At 33.2% G+C, this 26,844-nt stretch overlaps 1 protein-coding gene across 1 annotated transcript in view; it reads left to right on the top strand.

Moving 5' to 3' along the window:
• LOC108965279 (protein GDAP2 homolog) overlaps positions 1-26,439 on the top strand; it is a gene marked incomplete in the record, with an annotated part of 86,574 nt that extends 60,135 nt beyond the window's left edge. The window contains 5 exon segments of the mRNA XM_018927573.1: positions 24,463-24,616; positions 24,675-24,814; positions 24,973-25,027; positions 25,101-25,244; positions 26,205-26,439. Coding sequence (XP_018783118.1) covers positions 24,463-24,616; positions 24,675-24,814; positions 24,973-25,027; positions 25,101-25,244; positions 26,205-26,249 — 538 coding nt within the window.
• Between the last annotated feature and the right edge of the window lie 405 nt (positions 26,440-26,844).

Below are 26,844 nucleotides of genomic sequence, written 5' to 3'. Positions count from 1 at the left end.
AACATTTGTCATTGCACCGATGTGAAATATTTTATACTTTTTATTATTTATAAACATGCATATACATTTGTATATAATACATACACTGAAGTATTCATTCAGTGCGTTTAATTGAAATCTCGTTTGCGCTAATTAGCATTTGGATCGTTAATAAATTCAAAGCGTGCTAATACTCAATAGCGATGACAGCTTAAGCGATTATTTATATTATCGATAACTTAAAAACAAAAAGTTTATAAAATAAATTTTATAGCTGGAAAAAGTTTAAGCTTTAGAACCACGTAAATTTTCCACCAGTATATCCCCACCAGTTGTAATACATTTATGCCAACGACTTTTCCAGTCCTCGAAACATCTTTCATAAACATTTCTTTGGATGAATTTCAGCTTCTTCAGCGAATTTTGTTTTATGTCTTCGATTGGCTGAAAACCGGTTACACGAAGCGGCATTTTTAGTTTGAGGAAGAAAAAAAAATCACACTGAACCAAATTTGGTGAATACGGTGGTTGGTCAAAGGTATTCATTGCGTTTTTGGCTTTAAATTCGGTCACAATCTGGGCTCGATACGGTGCATGACTATCGTGTAAAATCTATGGAATGTTCTTCTATAATTCTGGCCATTTTAGACGTATGTTCTCTCGCAAATGTCCCAATATGGCTATATATTCCTCCGCAACAAATTTATGATGCACCAAACTACTATTATTGAAAAAACAATCAGCAGCACTTTGATTTTTGAGCAGCTATAACATGGTTTTTGTTTGTTTCAGCTTGTTTTATCCCTCCATTCCGATATTTTAATTGTTAACTTTTTTGCATGACAAACTCACAAACCCATGCCTCATCGGCAGTTATAAGAGCAATATATATATATATATATATACATAAACTTAAGATTGGAATTCGCAGGACCAAGTATGTCCAAAGAGACCTGTTAACGGTACTCTTTTTTTCAAAAATTCACCTTTGTCGGGACGAATCGCGCAAGAACATGTTTTATAACCAAAATACTCACCAAAACTATTCGAACGGACTCGCGAGAGAAGTCGAGCTCTCTTGCAATCACTCTAAAACTTGGTTGATGATTTCCAGCACCATATCCTTCACATTTTTTTATATTAGGTTGTCAAAAAAGTCTTGCGGCATTTTTATTAAATTTTCAATTGTTCATAATGCCGATGCTACGGCTGCTACTATGCCGGTCTCTTTCGACCAATTCAGCGATTTTATCGTAATTTTCGACGACAGGCCTTCCGGAGCGTGGCGCATCTTCGACCACCTCTACACCAGAACGAAAACGTTGAAACCATCGTTGTGCGGTGGAAATGGAAACTGTATCGGGTTCATAAACTGCACAAATTTTATTGGCGGCTTGAGACGCATATCGTAGTAGTACTGTAAAATATGCCGTATTTTCTCTTTATTTTGCTCCGTGTTTGCGACGCTATAACTCTCGAACGACTTAAAAGAAAACGGCAGTCAATCAAACACGTGTTTGCGCGTGAAATGAGCTTTGCAAAAAGGTATAGCATGACCCGATGCGACGAATAAAACTAGAACTACTCGCTCTCATCGCCAACTAGCGAAAATACCGCAAAACTTTTTGACAACCTAATATTTTCATCAGTTGAAGAAGTCGAAGGTCGTCGAGAACGAGGCATGTCTTCAACGATCTCTCGACCGTCTTTGTGTTTTCAATAAAATTATTAGTGTAAAGTTTTGTGTCTCGGAAGCATTTCGTTACTGTTTTAATCCAATCTTATCCATTTTCGCACTGCACACCGGGATTCTTAAAGGATTTGACTTAAGAGAATTTCGATATTGTAACTGTATTGGTTAAGGAGATTTTTACCTCAAACATAAAATTTCAATTCCGATAATTTCGGGATATTGAAATATCAAACTCAATGTGGCTATACTGTTATTAATATGTCATCTGTATAAGCCAACAGTTTAGTCCAGTCCACCTAGGAATGTGAACCATATTAATTCCATAAATATAAGAAAAAAACCGAGCTCTTGATCTTTTCTTAAACATAAAAATAATGTTACAAATAATAATAAGAAGAGCAAAGAAAAATGAATTCCATAAAATCAATTAAACGATTAAACAAAGTTTAAACACTTAAGCATCTCATAGACATACATATGTATATGTGCGTGAGGTACATACTTGCGTATAGTACACAATATACAATAGATCTTAGGTCGCAGTGCAATCCTCATTTATTTATCTATGCATATGAGTCATCAGCATTTTGCATCATACCGATAAGAAAATCTATGAGTCACACTCCCTTGCCGGCTCTAATGATATGTTCTGACGTCACTCGAAAGAAGCTCCAGTCCCAAATTATAAGCAAAATGCATTGAGTAGGGAGTGCCAGCATCAGCAAACCTTTTCCATAATTTTTTGCTGTTTTGAAGAAATCGTCTGCCTCATGGAATTTTTTTTAAACAATACTGACACGTGAGCGCAAGAAAGAATTTTACATTAGTCACCGATTTTTTTTTTCAAGTTTAAAATTTGCCTGAGAACTTTGCGATTAACTTAACTGGGCTTTAATTTCATCTGTTAAAATTAAACTAATAAATGAGAAATGCCGTAAAGCCTTGGTAAAGGAAATACTTCCAATTGCATAGTCATTTCTACACACTTTTACCGTTATCTATCCAATCCACCGCAACATTTGACAAGCTTTAATCTCAGATGGCCATGAGCAGCATTGAAGCGCAATGACTCTCGCCACACACACACACACACACACACACACACGCAAACAAAATAATGAATCGATAGCACTCAATGCAAATTGTTGCAATGCAACGCCAACCAATAGACATAATTTAAGCAGCAACAAAGCCTTTGCTTTAACAGATATTTATCCACCTACCTATTTAAACGAAAAACCCAAAAGTTTAATATATGTGGCAAGGCCATTTAATATGTACTACTCACCAAGTAATAAAGAATGCCAGCAAAGTGTCGTTGCGCAGGACAGAAACGAAAGCGAGAGAGTAAGCTGAAAATAGCAGGAAAATGATGAGAGTAAGCACGTCATATATAGAGAGCCAAAAATTTTCTTGCAAAAAAGTTTCTTGACAGTGAAACTAGCGATACTTTTTTTTTAATAAAATAAAGTATTTTATAGTATGTTTATTACAGGACAAAAACCTTTTTACAACCCCGCGAGAAATAGTAATAAGTAGGTCAGTTTTTTAATTGTTCAGATAGGAGCACCATAGCCATACAAGCTGGTCAATCAAAATCAACCCCTAGTATGAAAATTTCTTTTATTTGACAAGATATCTTCACGTCATTTGGCTTAGATCATTACCAATAGCAATGCTATAATCTCCCAATAAATTATTCATATAAGACCGCTATAAAATATAGCGGCCATTCAAAGTGTACGAATATCAATGATCGAAATCAACTTCTTGTGAAGTGTGTTGTGTGTTTTTGTGAATGGTATTATGCTACAGTGCAACCGCTTTTAAAGTGTTTTCTTATTTTTTTTTTTTATTATTATGGTTTTCTCAATTCTTTTTCAAGAGCTCAAATAATAAAGTACAAAACTTTTACGACTATTTTATGTATTATCATGGCGTATTGACTATTATAAAGTAAAATATTTCACAAACAAACATTTTATTTAAATACTGTTTTCCAATCCTTCACCTATCTTCTCGAATAACTTTTGCTATTCCTTTTTAAGTTTTTCAAACAGATTTTTTTTTTTTATTTTACCTGTCTCAGTGTATCTGTGAGTATTTTGGTTTAATAAAGTATTTAATTTATTTTTTTTTCATATGCCATTTGTTATCAGATATATGAGCGACTTGTTAGAAAATACAGAACTTTATATACTGAAAAATTCGGAAAGTACTTTTAAAAAAGTTTGATAAATAAATAAAATAGGAATTTGTTATAAAAATTTTACAATTATTTGCTAAATGAAAAGATTTTATTAACAATTTTTTTTAAAGTGAAAAAGTTTCTAAAATGGCGTAGGTTGCAAATAACATATTAAATGTTTCTTTTTTTATTTGTTTTGCTCTTAATTTTCATTTCAATTTAATTTTATTCATTTAATTTTTAATTTTTGTATATTAATTAATTTTTTCTTAATTTGTTAATTTGTTTTGCTTTCAAATCGCCAAATATGCATACAGGTTTTAAAATTAATTAAAAAAATTATATTGTATACATTCAAAATGTATATTTTTTTTCTTAGAAACCATAATTTTCTGTTGAAAACTAAATAAGAAAAAAAATATTGGTCACCCTGTACATTTTGTTATTTATACCATCATAAAATTTGCACTTTATTGCAAACGAACATTTGCACAGCTGCTGTACGCGAAAGTAAGCACGTATATTCTATAAACACACATAATTTGTAAACTTTTTTTTTACGAATTAACGGCAATTTTTCACAATTGCTTACTGAACTTATTGTGTCTAACATTGAAAATTCGCCAAATAGAGAAGAGCATTAAAAAAAATAAATAAATAAATGCATTTTACTTATAAAAATCGGACAAAAATTCCATAAATATCCAACAAAAATTGCAATATTACAAATATTACGCATACGCTCAGTCGCACTAACATGCAAAAAAACCGTAAGAACATTACAATATTACAAAAATTGCGCATACGCCCTGTTGCACTAACCTACAAAGCTGAAGGATATGTGTTACTCATACGCCCTGTACGCACCAAAGTTGCGTAGTTAGTTGGCATGAGACCATACACGAAGCGGCTAGCTGTTGAAAAAACAAAATAACAAAAACAACACCAAACACTTTTCAAAAGCCGGCCTACTTGGTCATAGTACGAGAAAAATGGCGCCTATGACTACATATAACAGTATAAAAGTATAAAAGTATGTCTGACACATATTTTCATTTTCACTGCTCAGCAGCTAGCACAACATGGCTTACTTGGCACTGCTCTCAACTCAGCGCTGATTTGTTCTCTGCTTGCTCGCTACTTGCTTACTGCTGCTCCGCTCTTCGACGCGCTGCCGCGTGCTCAGTCTGCGCCTAATCCGCTCCAGTTTTACTCATGTGAGATATATAGTTTTTTTTTTTTTGTGGTTATTTGCTCATTTTCACATTGCCTCTTGAAGCTAAGACATCGCACATCTCATCGCTGTCTCTTTTGTTCTCAGCAGACACGTCTCATTTCGCTCGGCGAGTACTGCGCGCTTAGTCAAGCCACTAATTTCGGCGCATGCAGCCGCTAAAAACAGCATTTCTTCTAGTGCACATACACACATACACACGAACATACGTGCAGTTGGCTCTCCTGTACTTCGGCTGTGCTCTACATAAGCTGTTTTCTTGTGATTTAAACTTTTGTATTTGTGCCGATTGGGAACAGTCAACTCGTGCTTCTCCAATCATAAACTAGTCAAAGAGTTTTCATTTCGCTTGAAACGCATCAAAATATCGAACACGAATTATTGAGCAAAATTTTTTTTTAATTTTTGTTTTTGACTTCCAAAAATACATTTTGCTTGTGCAAAAAAACAAAAAAAAAACATATATGCGCACATACCAGCGAATTGCGTCAAACAAAGCGTACGAAAAGAAAGTGAAGTGAATTTCAGTGTGGCGAAAAGTGTTTTCAGAAACGTTGAAGGAAGTGAAATTGCAAATAAATTACAGTTATAAACTTGCCTACTTGACAAGCGCTTGCGATTTGCTGCCAAAGAAAAGTGGCTAAGCATTGATTTTTCACAGAAGTTCGGTTGAACTTGACGGCGCCTTGTTCAAATATTAATTTAATACAATTTGAAAGCGATTTAAGCGCGCAGCCCACACAGTACAGGAGCGTTAGTACAACAAAAGTGACGTGATCGCCCAAAAGGCAAGTGTCAATCACTAACATAGCAATCAATAGCAACGCGCATAGACGTGCAACGCATCATACATTAGTGCATAGTATAAATATATAAAGCCACACACAATATACATATACATACAAACAGTTTATATGCCGATAATTGAAGACGAGCAAAAAAACAGTGTGATTCAGCAAGGCAACAACAACAATTTTCTATAAAAAAAAATATAACAAAAGCAGCGAAGTCACTTGTGTGGCAACGTAAGTCTGTCTGTGGCAAAAAGGCGACGTCAAAGTGTAAGCAACACGCAATAAACGACGACGAAGGAAAAGCAATTTCCAACGCAGCGACAAAGTGACGCCTCATACAGTTACGTAGTAAAGTATAACTGTATAAAAACACTAGCAACAATAAGCCAAGTGGTTGAAGTAAATTTTGAGTACAGCCAAGCGGCGCCTTACGCACTTCCACTAGCACACACGCAGTGCCCTCAACACTTTGGCACGAGCAACGAGCAGCCGTGTGGCGTGTTAATTTAATTGTATTAAGGACGCCGAGAATAAAAGAACAAAATAACGACAATAAGACACAAAGAAACAATAATAAGTTAAGAACAATAACAAAAAAGCAACTACAATAACACCAACAATAACAACACAAACAAATATGGCCATGATTGAGGGTATGACAAGCATAGATTTGGGCACAAGTCCCATGCAGGAGACAACGGCAGACATCAACGATGCCATGCCGGATGAGCCGATCGAAACGCCAGAGGAAAGGTCAGTAATAAATAAAAGCAAACGAACACATATACACCCTATACTCTACACATATGTATATGTATGCATATACAAAATTGTAGGTGTGTAACGTGGCAGACAAGCCGGCGGGTGGACAAATGTATTGAAAATTGTAGTGATTTTTCTTTAATTTGTGAAAGCTTAATGGTTCATGGTGAAATTTGTCTTACATCCACATTCCAATATATGTATGTATATATATCACAGAAATTGCGCAGCAAATCCGTGGGTTTGGTGATTTGCTTCTGTGTTCATGTGAGCCTAAGCAGAGCACGTAATTTGGTGATTATAGAGACATGGGTAAATGCTATTGATCGGTGTAGAAGTGAAAGGATATTTAAATGTGTGTATATAAAATTAAATATATTTATATGTGTTTGGAGTCATCTAATGATTATGACTATGCAATGGCTGGTTTATGAATACAAAAATACAGAAATGTTGGTGTGGATGAGACAGTAAAATTGTACATCCACACTTTGTGGAAAAAAAAATGTAATAAAACTTATTGAAACTATTCCTTTGATTGGTTTGAAAACTCACACAGTGTCCACCAGACATGTTAATTTGTATGACTTGCCAATTTTCCGTAGTTTTTTACTGAAAAGTAAACACGAAATTCTTCTCTTTTGCGTAGTAAGTCTACCTTTGTCAAAAGAAACAGAAACAGAATCGACAACAGAACGATGTTGGAAGCAGAAAAAGAAATTTTTATTTAAAGTTTTGTGTAAACAGGACAACAGAATTTAGTAGTAAACAATTACTCATTCATCTGGAACTTATTAAAAATATTAATTTAATTGGTTTTAAAATTCACACGGTGTGCACCAGATTGTAAACTTGTATGATTTACCACTTTCCCGTACATTTTTATTGAAAAGTACGGAAACAGAAATCCCAAATACCTATTTCAAATTTTATTTAAATCGCAATATTGCAAATTCTATTTAACACAAAATTTTCACATAATAGACAGCAGCAGAAACAGAATTGAGACCAGAAACATATTTTTTTATTTTATTTTATTTAGTTTTAATGCAGAAATTAAACACAAAATAAGTTTGCGGCATTTGTGTTTCCTATTTAGTAATACATACAGTTATAATAGAATGTCACATCCTAAAGGAACAGAAACAAATCTTATTTTCAAATAAACGAACGTTTCATGTTTTGAAAGAGAATAACAAAGCATGTTTAATGCATAGCCTTATAGGTTAAATATATGTTACTTTTTCTTATTAATAGAAGCTGGGGAAACAACGACAGAAACAAAAAGATTCTGTTTGCAAGCTTTTTTGCTGATATACGCAATTTGATCGTCGTAATTTACAGTTTTTCACTTTTCTGTTATTGTATATAAATTTAATAAGTTTGTTGGAAAATGTATTTTTTTAGTTTATTGCATGCGATTTTTTTTTCTGTAATATTTCCTCTAATTGTGTGTTTAAAGCTGGATGTATGTATAAAAGCACCTATTAATTTCTATATCTTTGCAGTACTAGATTTTTAATACAGGTTTACACATAACTCTCGGAAATTTTCCAATTTATATAGCAAATACAGCATCGTTCAGCGAAATAGTAACACTGGCACAACAAACAAACTAACCATATTACCTACATAACTGCATTATAATTACATTTTTTATTTACAAAACTAATTTCCGCATAATACACCAGCGTAATTGGGATTCATTGAACTTCTTACAAGTTTTATTCAGAGTTATCTTTGTAAAATATGAAAATTTCAGCTTTGCAAACAGTGCGAGAAAAACACGCGCCAACAATAGCTACAAAGCAACAAAAAACTTTATTCATACACATATCAACATTAGAATACAATGAAAATGAAGTGTTATAAAGTATAGAGCCAAATATGGCTGTGAGGCCTTTATATACATAAATGACTGCAGTCATATGATTTTGTGTGTGTAAGTAAAAATTTAATTAAAGCGCATCGGTGAAAATCAAATGACATCATGAAGAGCTAACCACTATTCCTTTACACAAGTATATATGTATATTTATTTATATATAAGTATATTCAAAGATTCTCACATTTGTTGTGAAAATTTTGTATATTTCTATTAATTATTCAAAGTTAGCGACATACAGTCGGAGTGAAAATTGTATTAACAAATTATATTTACTATATATGTATGTATCTGTATTCTCAATGTCTGGTTAGCAAATAACTGTCAGTTAAGTTCCTTTTAACTAACCAAGGCTCCTTCTTTCGATAAAGTTAAGCAAAACTTAACTGTCAGCTGGTTTCTAGGCAGGCATTGAGAAAACTGCCTAAATCTACACGATTTCTTAACTCTCGGTTAACTTAACCAACACTTTATCTTGCTGGTAACAGCTTTATCGTAAATTTTAAATTTTTCTTATAGCTAATAATTTTGAGCTACACAATTTCTTAACTCCCGGTTAACTAACCATTACTTTATCTCGCTGTTAACGGCCTTAACGTATATTCGTTGGCTTGAATATATCTTACAGCCGATCATTTTCATCTACATAATTTCATAACTTTCGGTTAACTTAACGAACACTTTATCTTGCTGTTAAGGACTTTATCGCATACTTGATCGTTTGAAATTTTTTTTTTTTTTGGAGCCATTATCGTTTTACGTATGACTGAAGTCTTTCTATGATTAAAAATCAAATGTCTTAAGGTCGTTTAAAATTTCGAAAAATTTTTACCACTTTGAGGCTTTTCCTTGCCTTTATTTTATTATCAAATCAATTCGCCATATTTGCGCATATTTCCTTTAATATTTTTTTCTCTTAACTAGCCGCGTCAAATAACCTAATTTGTTTCAAATCGTTTAAATCTAATTGTACTGAGTCCAATGCATTTAATTTAGATACAAAGAGAATACGTTGAATATATTGAACTTAGTTATGAAAGTGCAAAGACCTCAGCAAACATTTTCGAACACGTTTAGATTGGAACCAGTTTATACGCAATTATCTATAGTATCTTTGTTCCCATCATCTGTTCTAAATATAAAATTTTTTGCATACACAAATTCCTAGACTAATATTCAAATATATATAAATATTCAAATGAAGAACAAAATATATATATGTATGTAAATAGGTTTCTGACTCAATTCATCAGGTGGATTTAGCTATGTCCGTCAGTCTGTCTGAAAATGCTGTCAACGTTTTTTCTTTTTTAGATAAAGGGAATCACAAATTTATGTACATAAAAAATTCTGAAATAGTAAAAAAAAATGGAAAAAATTAAAAATAATAATATTCCAAAAATTCAGTGACTAACAATTTTCTAAAAATCCTTGCATTTCTAAAATAAAAATGATTTACATATCATCACCTGAAATGTAAAACAATGTACCATCAAAAAATTCGAAATTTATCGTATTATAAATGCATCGTATTATATATGTAATCTCGTAAAATTTCAAACTGTCGCTCTCAAGTACAACCAACATATAACCATTTTATAATATAAGTTTTTTTCCAATATGGGTAGTTTGTATTATATCGTTTTTCCTTCGCTTGTAAATTTATGAAAAGAGATGTTACGGTATTTTAGATTACAATACGAGGTGCAACTTTTAGAAATTATGAAAAAAAAGTTTTCCAAGAAGCAATGATTTCGAAATTTTTAAACCTACAGCTATATATAAATCATACATTCAAAATTCAAATATTTTCATTTTCATTCCCGTTTCGCAAAATTTCTTTCAATCCAGCACGCCATTAAAAATTTCAAATTTCAGGTGCAGCTGTTGCCTTACAAGCGTGTTCGTATGTACATATGTGTTCTCGTTTAATATTAATATTCGACATGTGCAATACAAATTACGAATTATGTTCCAAAAATACTGTTGAATTAAGGCAAAATCAATTTTATTTAAAACTGCGATTTATCAATACATGTACACATGCTTACATACACATTTAGCCCCAAGTGAGCAATGCACATTCAACTCAGTTGAACAGCGTTTGTTGTTATGCCTCAGGTATTTTGAAAAAATAACACATTTTTGCATGCGAAATTTATAACAGACATCGCTTTATTGTTACGTTACATACATTTTTTAATTAAATTTCGCACACTTTCAAATGCACTCATTTGAGTAATTAGTATTAAAGCCCTTTAGGGAAATGCCTGTGGTACAATTAGAGAATCTGTGTTAGTTTGTGTGCCTTTTGGTGTATAACAATTAATGTCACCGGAAGTCGTGGCACTCCAACAGTTAGGTTTTTCAATGCAAATTTTTCAAAAGCGCAAATTTTATGGAAATTAAAATTTATCGATAAATTATCGGAATTAAAAATAGCGATAAATTCAGTCTTGAAAAAACATCGATACATTCGATTTAGAAAATGTAACTATAACTGATAGTTAATAAATGACTTTTTGTATAACAATTTTGTCTTCAAACCTATTTTTCAAAACTAATTCTAATTTAAAATACTTTTGATAAATCGATTCCGTTTTTCTCGATAAAATTAAAAGCATATGAAGTTCAACGAAACGAAAGCAGTATTTATTTCACTCAGTTATTGGAGTTAAAATAATCGATTTAGGTTTTATCGATAACACAAAAAATAAATATATTTATAATAATGGCTATTCGATTATTCGCCGTTAATTAAATTTATATCTATAAACTATACAAACTATAAACTATATAACTATAAGCAACTAAAAATATGCTTATACTTTGCTAATCGATTATGGTTCGAATCGTTGTAACTCGGTAAATTTTCCACAGTACATTTTAAAAATTTAAATTGATCAAAATCGAAATAATGTACTACTTTTGCATATTACAGACTTTATTGTGCAAATTATAAGATAAATCGATAAAAATTTACATTACATCAATTTTCTACCGTTCAGTATTTATTTATTAAAATTAAGTTGACCAAACTCAATTATTATCAAAATAGTTCTCTATTTTCGCAAACTATCAATTTTTTAAAGATTTTTGTATAAAAAAATGTTGTCGATATACGCTTATTCGCTATTAATTCATAAATATTAAATTGGTTAATGGCTAAATAGACAATTATTGATAAATATCTATAGACATTTAATAAATTAAATATATTTATAAAACAAAAATCGATAAATCGATAAAATGTATTGCCTTATTAATCGATTTATTTCGACGGATTACTAAATATAAAAAACATCAAAATAAAAATTATAGAACAAAAATCGATAAATCGATAAGATATATTGACTTATTAGCCGATTATTTTTCAGCGATTACACCGATTTTCCACTCAATATTAACTTAATAAAATTACGCCGATCCAATTCAATTTTTATCGAAATTAGTTAAATCGATAAAACAAATATTGCCTTATTAATCGATTTCACTGTTCAATATTAAAGTAATCAAATTAAATTGGTTCAATACGATTACTATTAAATAGTCGATTATTTTCACATACAATCAACTCTTTTGAAGGTTTTTGTGTGGAAAAAAAATTGTAAAACAATGATATTTTATAATTTATTAACTCTTTAAATAGAAAATAATCAAAAGCGGATTCTATAAATCAGAAAAAATTAAAAACCGAATTGGAAGAAAATACATTAAATTATTTCATATTTCTAAGAAAAAATAATAATAATAATAAATAAATAAAATAATAATGTTTGGTAAATTTTTCTTATACAAAAACATATGGGAAATGTATAAAGAAAATAAATTTATTTTAAAAAAAACAGATTTTCCTCAAATTATAGTATTCATGAAAAACTAAGCTTAGTTCTAATAAACAAAACTCTAATTTTCAAATAGCACCATATTTTGTACATACATATGTATGTATGCATATATGTAGGTAGATGTGTTTGATCCCAAACGCTCATACATCGAAGAATACTGTAATTATTAACTCCACAATATGGTTCACCGCGACAAAACAATTAAAAATACAATTGCATATACATACACATGTACATATGAACAACAAAAACAGATACTACATTAATGTATTTTGAAAGCAACGATAAAAACAACAATGTTGCAAATTTTGATGAATCTAAAAATATTTCAGCTAAATACAACCACATACATATACCCTTTGTGGGAAGTCGCAGAATATGAGTTTTGTGTGTGTATGTATGTTTGACACACGTTTTCAATAACTGTAGTCACACGATAAGCGTTTGAGCGGTAAAAGGCAAAATAAAAAATACATACGCTGAAAATTATAAAAGCGATTTACTTTTATTTTTCCATTTTTTCATTGCGGTTTCAAACTGAAAAAAAAAACCTAAACGCTTGCCTAAATCAACTCAAATCATTAACACTCTAAAGCTCAGAAGTCGCTCGCACAAATAAACCGCAAATTTAACTGCTTTTGACTTTCCTTCTACAATTTCCAACCGCAAAAATGATTTACTCGCTTGCTTACCCATATTTGCTGATTTAATTAATGACTGGCATTTTATTACAAGCGCTCAAGTCTTGCGCATTCACACGCGTCGCGCCAGTTAGTGACCTTTATTGATCATACGACGATTACACTCATCATTGATGACAGCAGTATTATCGTATTCTTCTTCTTCATGTTTTTGTTGTTATTTTTTATTTCTTTCTGATGGCAATGGCATTTGTGAGTCAATGCATGCTGATCGCATTTGAGAAGATAGAGCACTGCTTAAAAGAGGGCAATGATTGTGGAGTAAATTTTTAAGAATTTTTTTTCAACCAATTTTTTACTATAGATTTTTAGACTTTGTTGCTTGTTGTCCTTATAGATTTATACGCATTTTAAGAAATTTATAAATTACATAAAAATCAGAAAATATCTTTATATGATCTATGTGATTATTTATCGAGTAATTTCAAATGATCTTAGACTTTACCAGTCTGAATTATCAAGACAATAATATTTATATTGATTGCAAAGATTATTCATAAATTATGGCGGAACTGTGCCCTTAAGGGGTCAAGAAATAAAGTGGTTTAAGTTCCCTACTTTTTTTTAAAGAAAAAACATAGAATCTTCAAATTTAATAGCGTTTGTTTACTATAATTGCAAAGAGCATTCTTTGGCATTATTGTTTGAAGATTATCCCTTTCAAAAGTTGACTGCGGCTACGTCTCTGATGGTCCAACCGTTTAGTTCACTGGAAAATGACATGCGTAACTTTTTGCTCCAAAACTTGAATCGAAGTGGGATTGTCCGCATAGACTTTAGACTTTTTACATCGACCGGCCCAAAACGGGAAATTTTCTTTTCAACGAAGTGATCTCTCAAAAATACATTGATTGATTCGATATGTGGGAAGTCGATTATCATGGAGCGTTAACGGTTGTCTTTAACGGGTAACTTTCTCACCGGCATCATTTTTGAAAGCCACGCTAAAGCGTTGTATTTTTCTGGATTAAATGGCAGCTCTTGAATCTCTTCGTCCCGAATGCGGCAAATTGCTTCTTTGCTCTTTCCATTGAGCCTGAAATGCGGCTCATCGTTGAACAGAATTTGGCTCGAAAACGTTGTGTCTCTTTAAAACTTTCCAAGTGTTCATAGAGCGAAGCGATGTCACTTGGGAAGGTCGAGCGGCTTCAGTTCTCACACAAGCTGTATTTTATACATATGCTTTCAATATAAGATCTCGACGTAAAATGCGCCCAGTAGTTCCATACGTCAGTCCGAATAAAACAAAATACTTAAGCAAGGGAGATTATTTATTTCTGTTTAATTCTTAAAGGGTAAAAATAAATATGCGAAGGACCAACTCAAATTTTCAACAGTTAAATATGTAACGTCAATAAGTTGTTAAAAGATAAGGTCCAGTTGAAATAACGGTGTACAAATGCCATTTCATAAAAATGCAAATTTGATGCGTATGATGCAAGTGCGTAAACCAAATGATTGCATTTAAAATTGTATTAAAAATAAAAAAAAGATTAAAAAAGAGACTTCCGCACTTGGGAGTGGAAAAATAACTCTTCTTGGTACACAAAAATGCATACTGAGCACTTAACGGCCACAAAAGTAACACACCATTTGCGTCACAACAATTTGGGTGCGGAAAAAGTGCACAAAAATAATGCCAAAGACTTGTCGAAATTTGGCATAACAGCTTTTGAAGTTGTGACGTCAAAAGAAAATGCATAAAAGGGTTTTAAAATGGCTCTAACAACACGCCTTTAATTAATTATTATTGTATATTATTAGTTGTTCTCATTTAAACTTTGAAAAGTAGCGAAGCGAACGAAACAAACGTGAGTACCGGCTGACGAAGGCCTTACGCCGCAGTGCACAGATCAATTCGTTTATCAGTTCCCAGAAAATACAAGGCATTTTTCGGAACCTATTGGCAATGTAGAATAAATACACTAACCGCCTTGGTAGGGTTCAAGGATCATTTAACACTTCAGCCTTGCACCCGTTTGCAATGCAACTCCACATTGAGTGATCAAAACACTTTTCCCCCCTTCGGGTATGAAAACACAACCACCACGATATTCTAAGAGGGGCCGATCCGCATGAGCAGTTTAGAGCGAACTCCAAGGGCTCCTGCTTGCCATAGTGTCAGAATGAAGTATCCAGTCAGACCTCGTTGCCAAAATACTATCAGTTCAGCTTACATAGTGCTTTGGACTGGTGACCAGTGGTTGGACCCTGATCTCGCATCCTAAGAACCCAAAAGTCACACAAGAATTTTCTTCACCGCCTAAATAACTTACGCGCAAACTAATAAAGATCACTCCTCTACCATCTAACCGTCCATCTGTTCAGCTTATCCCTATTCCGTCATAGTTGTTGACGTCCGAGTACATTGGTAATTCTGCAATTACATGTACCCTATCTGTAATACGTACTCTACACAGGAAGCCCAAACTCAGATTCAGAATCTGAATTCTGGGTTTCCTTTTACCAATCTAACATTCCAAATGCACTTCTAAGTCATCCGACCGTTATTGCTATTATCTCAGCGATTTTTAAACTTACTCCTAACCTTATCATCTAGAAGCCTCCTGCTCCCTTCCTCTCCATATCTTCAACAGAAATCCAGTGATTCTGCAGCAATGACGCACTCAAACCTCTCCTTAACTCAGCAGTTCGCTACATGACAATCAGATCCAGAGGGATGCTCCTAACAACATCTCTCCATTGAGACGGTGTGACATGCAGGCAAGCATCATACCGTGCTATGTGGAGAAGACAGACTCCAAGACTGTCGTGGCTTCTTCCCACCATACAGCGGCTCCATAAGTGCCACAAGTCACAAACTAGCCACAATATATGATGCGAACAGCACGATGTCCGAGACCCTAATCAAATACCGCCTTGAGGTTAATAAATATACCAAGGACATTCTGCCTAAGACCACTCTGGATATACATCCAGGCAACCTCTACACTGCGTTTTTTCAAGAATCTGTACTGCCTATTCTATCACATACCCCGGATTAGCTCCTGAAGTCATTCCAACATAACTCTTTCCAGCACTTTTCCCATTTCTGGCAGGAGACTGATGTCCCGATAAGAACGATACTAGACTAAGTTAATCAGATTGAAATGGATTTTGAGGCGATTTTAATTAGCGAGTAGAAGAGTAGCAAATAGAAGATACATTCAATTAGAATAGGAAGCCATTATAACACTGATGAACCGACCAAACAACTGATAAGCAGTTCTACTTAGCCAGTGACCAATAGAAAGCGTCTATTATTGATGGAATTAACACAAGTAATAAAATTTAACGCAACTAGAGCGCACCAACTATAAATCAATTAGTAAGACGTCATACTGCCGAAAGTCAACGTGCAATGTTACTTACACTCTACATGCTAATGTATTTTTATTTATTTTGCTTTTTCATTTCGCTAGATCCATTTACATGACCGAAATGAGGCATTAAGTGATGATAACAATTTAGACGTCACAAGTTACAGTTCTATGCTGTGCATAAATACAAAAATACTCGTATAGATTTATTTCTTGCTAAAATAAATATTTAGCAAGAAGCCAAGACGGCTTACCAATTAAGCACACGCATTGAAAAGTAAAATATTTCATGCTTAATTTCGACTGCATACTTATCTATGCTGTATATATGTATGTATGTATCTATTATATTCATATGTAAATATTTCAATGTGTAGAAGGTCCCGAAAGGTCACACATACTGTATGCCGTCCGCAGTATGAGTATGTTTGCCTTTAGTAGATGCCATAATTCTCGTCACATCAAGGCCAGCAGAATAAAGGCATTCAGGCTATAAGTGAATGCAGTGAGTCAGATGAAGATAAAAATTCAGCAAGAATGTAAATCTCTACAGGCATCACAGCACGAGGAATTTACTAAAGTGCTCAAAACCAATCTAGAAATGGTGTATCGTTCGTCAAATTTTGTTCTCAGAGTGCTTAACTCAAGAACGCAAAGGTTTCATTAGTTCAAAAACTTATTTAAAACGTTGGAAAGAAAGAATAGATAAAAGATAAAAATGGCCCCTCCTGACTTCAATTGGCATCTGAACTGTTTGTTCTTCTGTTTCACGAACTACAAAAGTCTTTTTAAAGAGTGTGAGCGAAAAATTTATAAAAACTTTGGTCGAACCTGTCTTCAACCTCAAGTTCAGGGTTTATGAGGAATGTGGGCAAAAATCTATCAGAGATTTGGCGAGTTTAAGTAATTTAGTTAAATTGAGGCTTTATATACTATAAAACTGCATACCCGAAAGTCTTGTTGAGGCGATATAAATTTCTTTGGCATTGATGAACTTGCGTCAAGAACAAAAATGTCACAAAATCATTTGGCAGAAGATGACAGAAGAGACGATGTGGTCCACTGAATATACGTATATCTGGAATCATAGAAAGAAACTGAAGGCTTGTACTCAAAGTCCAGAGATATATTAATTCTATTTCATTCGATCTTCCGCTGAAGGCTTAATCGTTATTAGGCATCATTCCAACAAGTACCACAGGCCAGTCGAGTCTATGCAAATGATACCGGCGCAGAGTGTTATCTGGTCAACAACAATATGACAGGGGAATGATTTCATAGTCATTATAGTCTTTCCCGAAAATCTGCAGACAACAACGTATATCTACTACTTATTTAGACATTCAGTTTTGTAATGCCTCTATTTTTAGTGCATTGATTCTATTATTTTAGTTCCAAGTTAAGACCAAAGTGTCGTTTATACCCTAGGCAGGGTGTATTTACTTTGTCAACCAGCAATAAATGTCGGCGACCATATAAAATACGAGTATAAATGTAAGTGATCAGCATGACGAACGGGGCCATTCTATATATTATATATAACCGAATAATCGCTACAATCTACGAAGATATTGCTCAGATTGACTATAGCATATGGCTGCCATACAAACTGACAGATCAAAATAAAGTGATTTTTTCTAGACGCGCTGAAATGTATGCAACATTTCCTCAAATGAGCTTTCAATGGCTTAAAGTGCCAGGTGAGATCGCTTGAAAGTCGATTGGTTGTGAACTAAAATTTTAAAATAAGAGCTAGTGATAAGATTTTCGTTCCAACAGTGAATATCAAGATTATACAATTTCACGATGTGTCACCTTTCAAAAAGTATATTTTTTTAATTTTTTTTTTTTTTTTTTTTGATTTTTGTTTTACAAGTAAAACAGCATTTTTGAAAAGATAATGTTGTCCACAAACAAACTGCCACAATTTTCAATCCAGAAGTACAAAAAATTTTATCTAAAATAACTATATATGATATGTTTGTATATATCGTCACCTAAAATGAAAAATAACGTAACATAACTTTTCAGAAGTTTATAGGCGAAGGAAAAACGTTATAATAGAAACCACACATATTGAAACAAAGTTTGGGGCTTGGTTATAATATGGTTATGTATTGCTTATATATTGGATATACATTGGTTATTACATCTGACAGCGATTTTCGATTTTGTTTTGATGATACATGGTTTTACATTTTATTATATTACATTGTATACAATTTATATCTAGTATATGCATACATATATACTTTTGTAATGGAAGACAAATATAATTCTTGTCATGCAATAATTAAATATTTCACTTTTTCATACAATACAAAAACCTACAAAGTTGAGTTGCACTTCTTTAAAAAAAAATATTATATAAATTGAGAAAAATAAAATGAATTGAAACAGCAAAATTTCCACAAAAACAAATGTTTTTCTTTACTTAAACTCAAGCTGGAACTCGCGCGTGTGACATTTGTAAAATGTGTGTGTGCGTGTTGGTACCTTTGTTTGACGATTTTCGGTTGCGGTAAGAACAGCCAGTAGCTTAAACGCAAATTTACCGTTAAAATGCTTTATTAGCGCAACAGTCATAGATGATACAAACTTGTCATTTGTAGATGTGTGTGTATGTAAGTGTGGATATGAGTATTTATACATACATATGTATTTACGTATGCATATGAATATGTAGTTATATGTATACATATATATATATATATATATGTGTGTGTGTAGGTACGAAATGAAGCTGCTGCTTATCAGCAGGCATTGTACGTGCGATAAAGCTACGTCTAAAATCGTGACTGCTACTGCATAACGGTTAGGCACATAAACATTTCTACTTTATATATAAATCTATGTGTTTGTGTGGATGTATGTGTTTTGCAAAAACTCACTCTAAAGCCATCAACTGCAAATAGATTTATAAACGCATAATGCTGAAGCAACCAACACACATCCGTGTTTAACTACATACCTACATACATATATGCACACACATATACACACATACATTTATTTTATATTTACACACACATATATGTATATGTGAAAAAGTATGTGCATGTGTTTGTCGCGCTCCTTATCAAGCATCCAATGCGGCACGTTTCTCAAACAAACGCTTATGGCTGCTGATTTCTGGAAACTGCGCAAACTTGACAAGCAGCAGATTTGAATTTATATTGTTTTAATTTTTTGCTATTATTGTTTTGATTACATATTGTATATATTTGCCTAAGTTGAATACAGTGGCTGCGCATACATTTCAGAGATATGACGTGTAATGCGGCAGCGTTTATGAAATTTTAATGCGTACTAGTTGTTTTGATATCGCCGCAAACATACACACGAGCTTGTATGCACAAACAAAATTCATACTGGCGAAAAACGGCAAAATAACTACTCAACAATATGACTTTTTTGACGCTAAAATATTTGCAAGTCCATCTATACATACATACATATAAGTACATTTAGTTACTTTTGCCGTTTGCTTTATAATTGTTATATAAGATATACATATGTATGTATGTACATATGTTCAAAAATACATTCCTGCATTTGCTTATTAAACTTTTCACAGCATTTTTCAACTCAGCTGAGCGTATTTTAACTGATCAATCATATGTACATATGTCACTTAGTGCTGATTGCAAATTTTTAGCCACATCTATAATCACTTAGTAAAACAAGAAGAACCGTTAATTTCAGTAGCAGCTAAGCTATAATACACTTCACACATGAAAAAGATTCCATACTAAAACCTCACTTTGATCGGTCAGTTTGTATGACAGCTTTACGTTACAGTGGTGCGATCGGAACAATTTATTCGGAGATGGTACCGTTGCTTAGGACAATAATCCATGGCAAGCTTGGCAAAAATATCTCGAGTAATAAAAAAGTTTTTCATACAAGGAATCAAGTCCTTGAGACTTCAATTTGTATGACAGCTATACGCTATAGTGGTCCGATCTAAACAATTTCCTGAGAGATTATAATGTTGCTTTTAACAATCACCTCTGCTAAATTTCGTGAAGATATAACCTCCAATAAAAAAGCTTTCCATACAAGCACTTAATTCGGATTGTTCAGATTGTATGGCAACTACATATATGCTAATATGGTCCGATATCGAAGATTATGTTTATCGTGCAGCTTCTTGCGCAGAAATATGTAGACGTATGCAAAATTTTAGAACGAAATCTTAAAAGCTAAGAGACTTGTATGCGTATATAGGGATTATCAGATGAACGAACATGGCTAAATCGGCTCAGCTCATCACTCCGATCATTTATATATGTATGTATGTATACTTACTTACATATGTAACTGTATATAACATTTATGTACAATTTAGATCTCAAATGTTCACTACTGTGACAAACTTAGTATACCCTATTCAGGTTATAAAAACGTTAAATAATCGTTTCAGATGTCGTAAGTGTCTCAGTTGGCTCTTGCAATACAAATTGTCAGATATTTTAGGAATGATGAATATGAGGTCAGCGAAATTTGTTTCCAAATAAGTTACTCTCTATTATAGAAATCATTACACGACAATTATTCGAAAGCTATTGATTAACTTTAACGATGATTCGAGCATATGGTTCTGAGCTCAAAGATCAATTGCTCCAATAGAAAAACTCAGAAGATTTATTAACAAAAAGTGTTATCAGAAATGTCACAGTAGTATGTACACTATTCTCTTTGACTAATGTGATGGACAGTTCATTTAGCATTTTTATAAACAGATCATAAGATATAGTATGAAACGTAACTTTGAAGTTTTGAAGCATTATTTTAGGAAATATGAAAAAAATTCAAAATTCTCGAAAAGTAAGTTCGTTGATTTTGCTTTTCTGGAAGATTTCATCAAAAACCAATATGCCTTAATCGCCATAGAACCCACCTTTAGTTCCTTCAGCTTTGTTTCTAACATTCAAAAACGCTTAAAATATTAGCTATAAAGGTCTTCTTCTTCTTTGTAGACGTAGACATCACATATGTACTTCAGATTTTGCTTTGTTTCTAACATTGAAAAAGCCAGGAAAAAGTAGTCATTTGCTGTCATAGAGGATGTAAGGGTCTTCTTCTTCTTTAACCACTTATAGCTAAGTTTAGATTGGAGATTCTTTCCAAAGGAGTGGAAGTCTTCCTCTGTTTACCCCGGCAGGTACAGCTTCGAATACTCTCAGAGCTGGATTGTTTTCATCCTTTCGGACCACAAAACCTGTCCCTCGAAAACTCGTAACGTCGACGATAATGATGAGTGACTTGTAGGGTTTGTCCTTTGTACGTCGAGGGAGGACTTTACTTCTCAATTGCCTACTCAGTCCGAAGTAGCACCTGTTGGCTAAAGCTATTCTGCTTAGGATTTCCAGACTAACATTGTTTTTGGTGTTAATGCTGGTTCCAAGATAGTCGAAATTGTTAACGACTTCGAAGTGTATTACTATCAACACTGACGTGGTAACCCAGTTCCGAGTGCGACGACTATTTGTTTGCTGCCAGGTGATTTCGTCTTCTCCTCGTTCACTAGCAGACCCATTTGCTCGCTTTCTTATCCAGTCGGGAGAAAGCTGAATTAAAAGGCACGGTTATTGAAGCCAATGACATCAATATCATCGGCATACGGCAGCATCTGTACACTGTTATAGAAGATTGTAGATTCTCCATATAGCTCTGCAGTTGATATTATTTTCTCCAGCATTAGAATGAAGAAAGAAGTCGACTTATCTGAAACCTCTTTTGGTATCGAACGCTTTGAAGAGACTTTTCCTGATCTTCACGAAGCTTTTGGAATTGCTGAACATCACCTATTTTGTTGCTATTCAAAACCGACGTTTTGGTTATGATTTATGCCAAAAGTCTTACTTTCTGATAAAAATGAGTAAGCATATACAAACATACGTTTATAGGTTTCCATTATTATTTATTATCCATCACAATTTATCGCATGATTCTGCCAAATTTTTATTGCTGAAAGTTTGTCTTCCATTTTCAATACAATTTGCAACAATAAATAACTAAATGATTGCTATGTTAATGTAAATAGGTGATTAACGATTGATCTACTGACATAGAAGTATGCAATAGAACTATAAGTATGTACATGTACGTATATATGTGAAAAATAAGACCTGTCGTTCACAATATTCGTCATTTCAATTTTTCGCTGTGCTAATAAATATTCTAAGTGGGTATTAGGATGAGTAAAAACAAAAACAAATATTTTTCCCTTGGTGCTTTGAAATATATGTAGGTTCTTAGATATCTTTGTAAATATGAGCTCTTAGCTCTGACGGAAAGATCCGCCTTACAGTTTTCTATTTTGTTCAATTAGAAAAATTTAGATCTCACTTCTAACTACGAGCAAAAATAGCTCGCTTCGTAGATTTTGTAGGAAATTGAATGTCTCTTACGATTCACACAACGAAAATGTTGAAGTTGACGAACCCATACTATTTATAGTCCAAGGAAATCTTGAAAAAATAAATATAAAAAATAAAACTAACCTTTATATAGATATTAGCGGCTAAAAATTTGTTATTTAAGGACAAAGATATTTTTTCAATGTACATTAAAGTCAATAAAAAAATCGTTAAAAATCGACAAACATGTAGAGACCTTCTGAGAGATGTATTAAAACCTACGTTTCAGTGTACGAAGCGAAAAAATATTCGCATTTTTGACTCACCCTAGTATGTATGTATGCATGCAGGAAAAATTACTTTATATTCTTTTGTTTGTATTACTTGCCACATTTATTCTAATTACTTCCTAATTTGATTAGTATCAACTTTTCAACAGCTGTAATGCACAGCTTTTAAGTACACACATACACACCAACATTTTTCTAACACTTTCCGAAGTTGGCAAAAAGCACTCTACTGTTAGGCTAATACCATTGTACCATGTTGATATATACATACATACATATGTATATATTTAATATGTATTATTCGCAAAAGTCTACTTTTCCGTTGTTTACAAACCAGTTGGAAATACACTAACTTTTGGTAGAATAATATTTACATAATTACATACATATGTATGTATATATTTGCCAGCTTTTTATTATTTATAATGGCATATATGTATTTACAAATGTCATGAATATTACATGTAAATATTGTTTTATATAAATTCCAGTGTATACATACATACATATACTATACATCCCATATTTACAAATGTGAAATAACGTTTACATTACGCTACATTATTTTTGTAAAAGTGACGAGTATACGCAGTAAACAGCGAAAATTCACATTAATTAAGACTTGAAAATTATTTAAGGTCAATACTGTACCTTACTTTGTTGATTAACAGGGCTTTTGAGCTTAATTTCTTAGAGTGGTTATGAAGATTTCAAATTGAATAAACATCGTTCTTTGATTCGTCAAGTGTTAGAGAGTGGCGAATCGAAAGAGACAACGTTTACGTAGTTTACAACAGCGCGCCAAACGTTCTTCCTCTGCGCTCATTGACGCCAATTGGAGATTCCAAATGTAGGTAGGTCCTTCTCCATCTGCTCTTTCCAACGGAGTGGAGGTCTTCCTCTTCCTCTGCTTCCCCGGCAGATACTGAACTATGTCAATGCCGTCGTATATCGTCCATTGCGGTATTCGTCATAATCATAAATCTTCCACAGAACCTTTCTCTCGAAAACGCGTAACGTCAACTCATCAGATGTTATCATCGTTCATGCCTAGCAGGCTGGGTTGACGGGTGACTTGTAGGGTTTGGTCTTTGTTCGTCGACTTTACGACGACTTTAGTTCTCAATTGCTTACTCAGTCCAAAGTAGCATCAGTTGACAAGAGTTACTCTGCGTTGAAGTTTCTTACTGCTTTTAATTCACAAAATGTTTCACCTCAAAGAGAGAGCGGTTGTAGAAGTTGCTTTTTAGAAGCTTATCTCTCTCGAACACTAGTAATAGCTGTATAATGAATAATTTAGTTATTGTTATATCTGAAAATTGTAATGGTCAAAGAAAAATATATCTTGAGTTTTATATACAATCATGCCTAATGTCTCCTTTTCTCTCTCTCCCTCTTTACAGATATGAAAGGCTCTTACATCGCGCTCAAATTGAAGACCTTACAGAAGTCTCCGGCATTGGTTGCCTGTATCAGAGTGGCGTCGATCGTTTGGGTCGACCAGTTGTTGTGTTTTGCGGCAAATGGTTCCCAGCACACAACATCGATTTGGAGAAGGTAAGATCATTCAATCAACGACTTTCTGCATTCATTCATTATAACCTTTTTCCGGTAGGCACTTTTGTATTTGATAAAACTTTTGGATCCCATCGTTAAGGGCGATTATGTAATTGCGTACTTCCATACTTTGACTTCAACAAATAACTATCCATCACTTCACTGGTTGCGTGAAGTATACAGTATATTACCATACAAGTGAGTACGAGAGAGAAAATCTTAAAATGTATATATTTAATTGAAATAATTATTTACAAATATTTTTTTAAAAGAAAAAAAACATAAATAGAAACACATAAAATATATATTTTTTTAATTTTAATAATTTTTTAATAATTTCTTTAACACTTTTTAAGGTACAAGAAAAACCTGAAGGCCTTCTATATTGTGCACCCAACATTTTGGACTAAGGTGAGTCATTTTAATACTTAAAACTATTGCGTATGGGGTATATATTCACTGAATTTTTACTTTCAATGCCTAGATGATGACTTGGTGGTTCACAACATTCATGGCGCCCGCCATCAAAGCCAAGGTACACTCACTTCCCGGTGTCGAGCACTTATACTCCGCCATTTCCAAGGATCAATTAGAGATACCCGCATACATCACCGAATACGATATGACGGTAAGTGTAGAAAACTCACCAAATATGCTGAATCATAGAAAGCATCTAAGTCCTGTAGAGTTAGTTGTTTTTTGGGTTTTAGAGGGTTCAACGGTTATCCATCGGCGGCTTGCGTTCTACCGCTAGACCAAGTGACTTCGCAAGCGCTTTGCAGGCACTGGTGAACGGCCGTGCTACTGTTTAGCCTTAGATTTGAACACAAGAGATCTACCGAACTACTTTCCCTTCATCTTGCTACAATCGTAATAGCTCTTACTGGACACTCTCCAGCAGACATTCATGCGGTCAAACTAACAGTCTCTTTAACGCAAAGTCTAAAAATTTTAGGGAGAAGAGTGAGATGGAAACACTTAGACAATTTCTGCTCTATTTTCCAGCCAAAACTGACAATCAATAATTTTCTGAAAGGCTCAAAGCGCTACCAAAACAACGTCTAAACTGTTCAAGTAAGATCCCTGACAGGATCTACCTCTTAACCTCACCTAACTTATAATATGCTTAAATTATGACTGTCGAAAATATGGAAAGTTACTTAAGTATCTTGAGAATTGTAAAGCAAATAGTAGCCCACTACCAACCTTTCTTAAAGCAAATTTTGTACTCAGTTCGGAAGGAAACCAATTAAACTAATTTGAGTGGGAAACATATAGTTATTGAAGCATTTAGGGTATGAGACACTGGAAGATGCCTCGAAGCCACAAAGTATATTTTAAAATTCGTGCCAAGCGGAAGCATCCTAAAGAATAACTACTCTTCATGGACTTCGAAACTGAACTTCATCTGATACCGCAAAGCACCAAAACTGGCTCAGTAGTGGCTCAGTAACCTGTCAAACTAAACTAACCTAAGAGAATAATATGCTTTTGTGTTTAAATGCAGTTAAAATTAGTTGTTAAGCTCAATTTTTGATTTCTTTTTTACTTTCCCGTTATTTATCACAAATTTTCATGTTTTTTCTAGATTAACGGTCTGCATTACTTTACGCCGATGCCGACACCATCATAGATAACAATCGTGACCATCTAGTCGTCGACTGGTTACAGTCTAAACACATAACAAAAACAACAATAACAATATGAAGAGCAACAACAACAAGCGCCTAGTGACGCTTAAAATCATAAGCGTACACACACATGCACATGCGCATGCATACAAACAACACATATATACAAATTTACGAAAGCAAAAGAAAAATGCTAAAATTGTTAAAGAAAAACTAAAAAACTGTGACTAACAATCCCTTAAAACACTAAATGTTGTACCTATTGACACACACACATACAAACAAACATGTTCATAGACATTTTTTTCTTTCTCATAAACAGTACAGACTAAAATTATGCTGCATATAAATATAAAATAGACTAATGCTGATATATACAATTATACATACACACACATACTTGCTTACTTACATACTTATATAGTGTATATAGTGAGCGTATTGATTTATAAATATGAAAACGAGTAATATTGTAAAGTTATGGCAATTATGAAACGAGAGTATTGTTAATAAAAGCTAAAAATATTGTTATTCTGTGCGAAAAAATGTTTAACTAACTAGATTTTCAAAAAAAAAATTATATATATATATACATAA

Source organism: Bactrocera latifrons, unplaced genomic scaffold (assembly GCF_001853355.1).
Source record: "Bactrocera latifrons isolate USDA-ARS-PBARC rearing strain unplaced genomic scaffold, ASM185335v1 scaffold_138, whole genome shotgun sequence".
Classification (NCBI taxonomy): domain Eukaryota; kingdom Metazoa; phylum Arthropoda; class Insecta; order Diptera; family Tephritidae; genus Bactrocera; species Bactrocera latifrons.
This window is presented reverse-complemented; position numbering and strand designations above follow the sequence as displayed.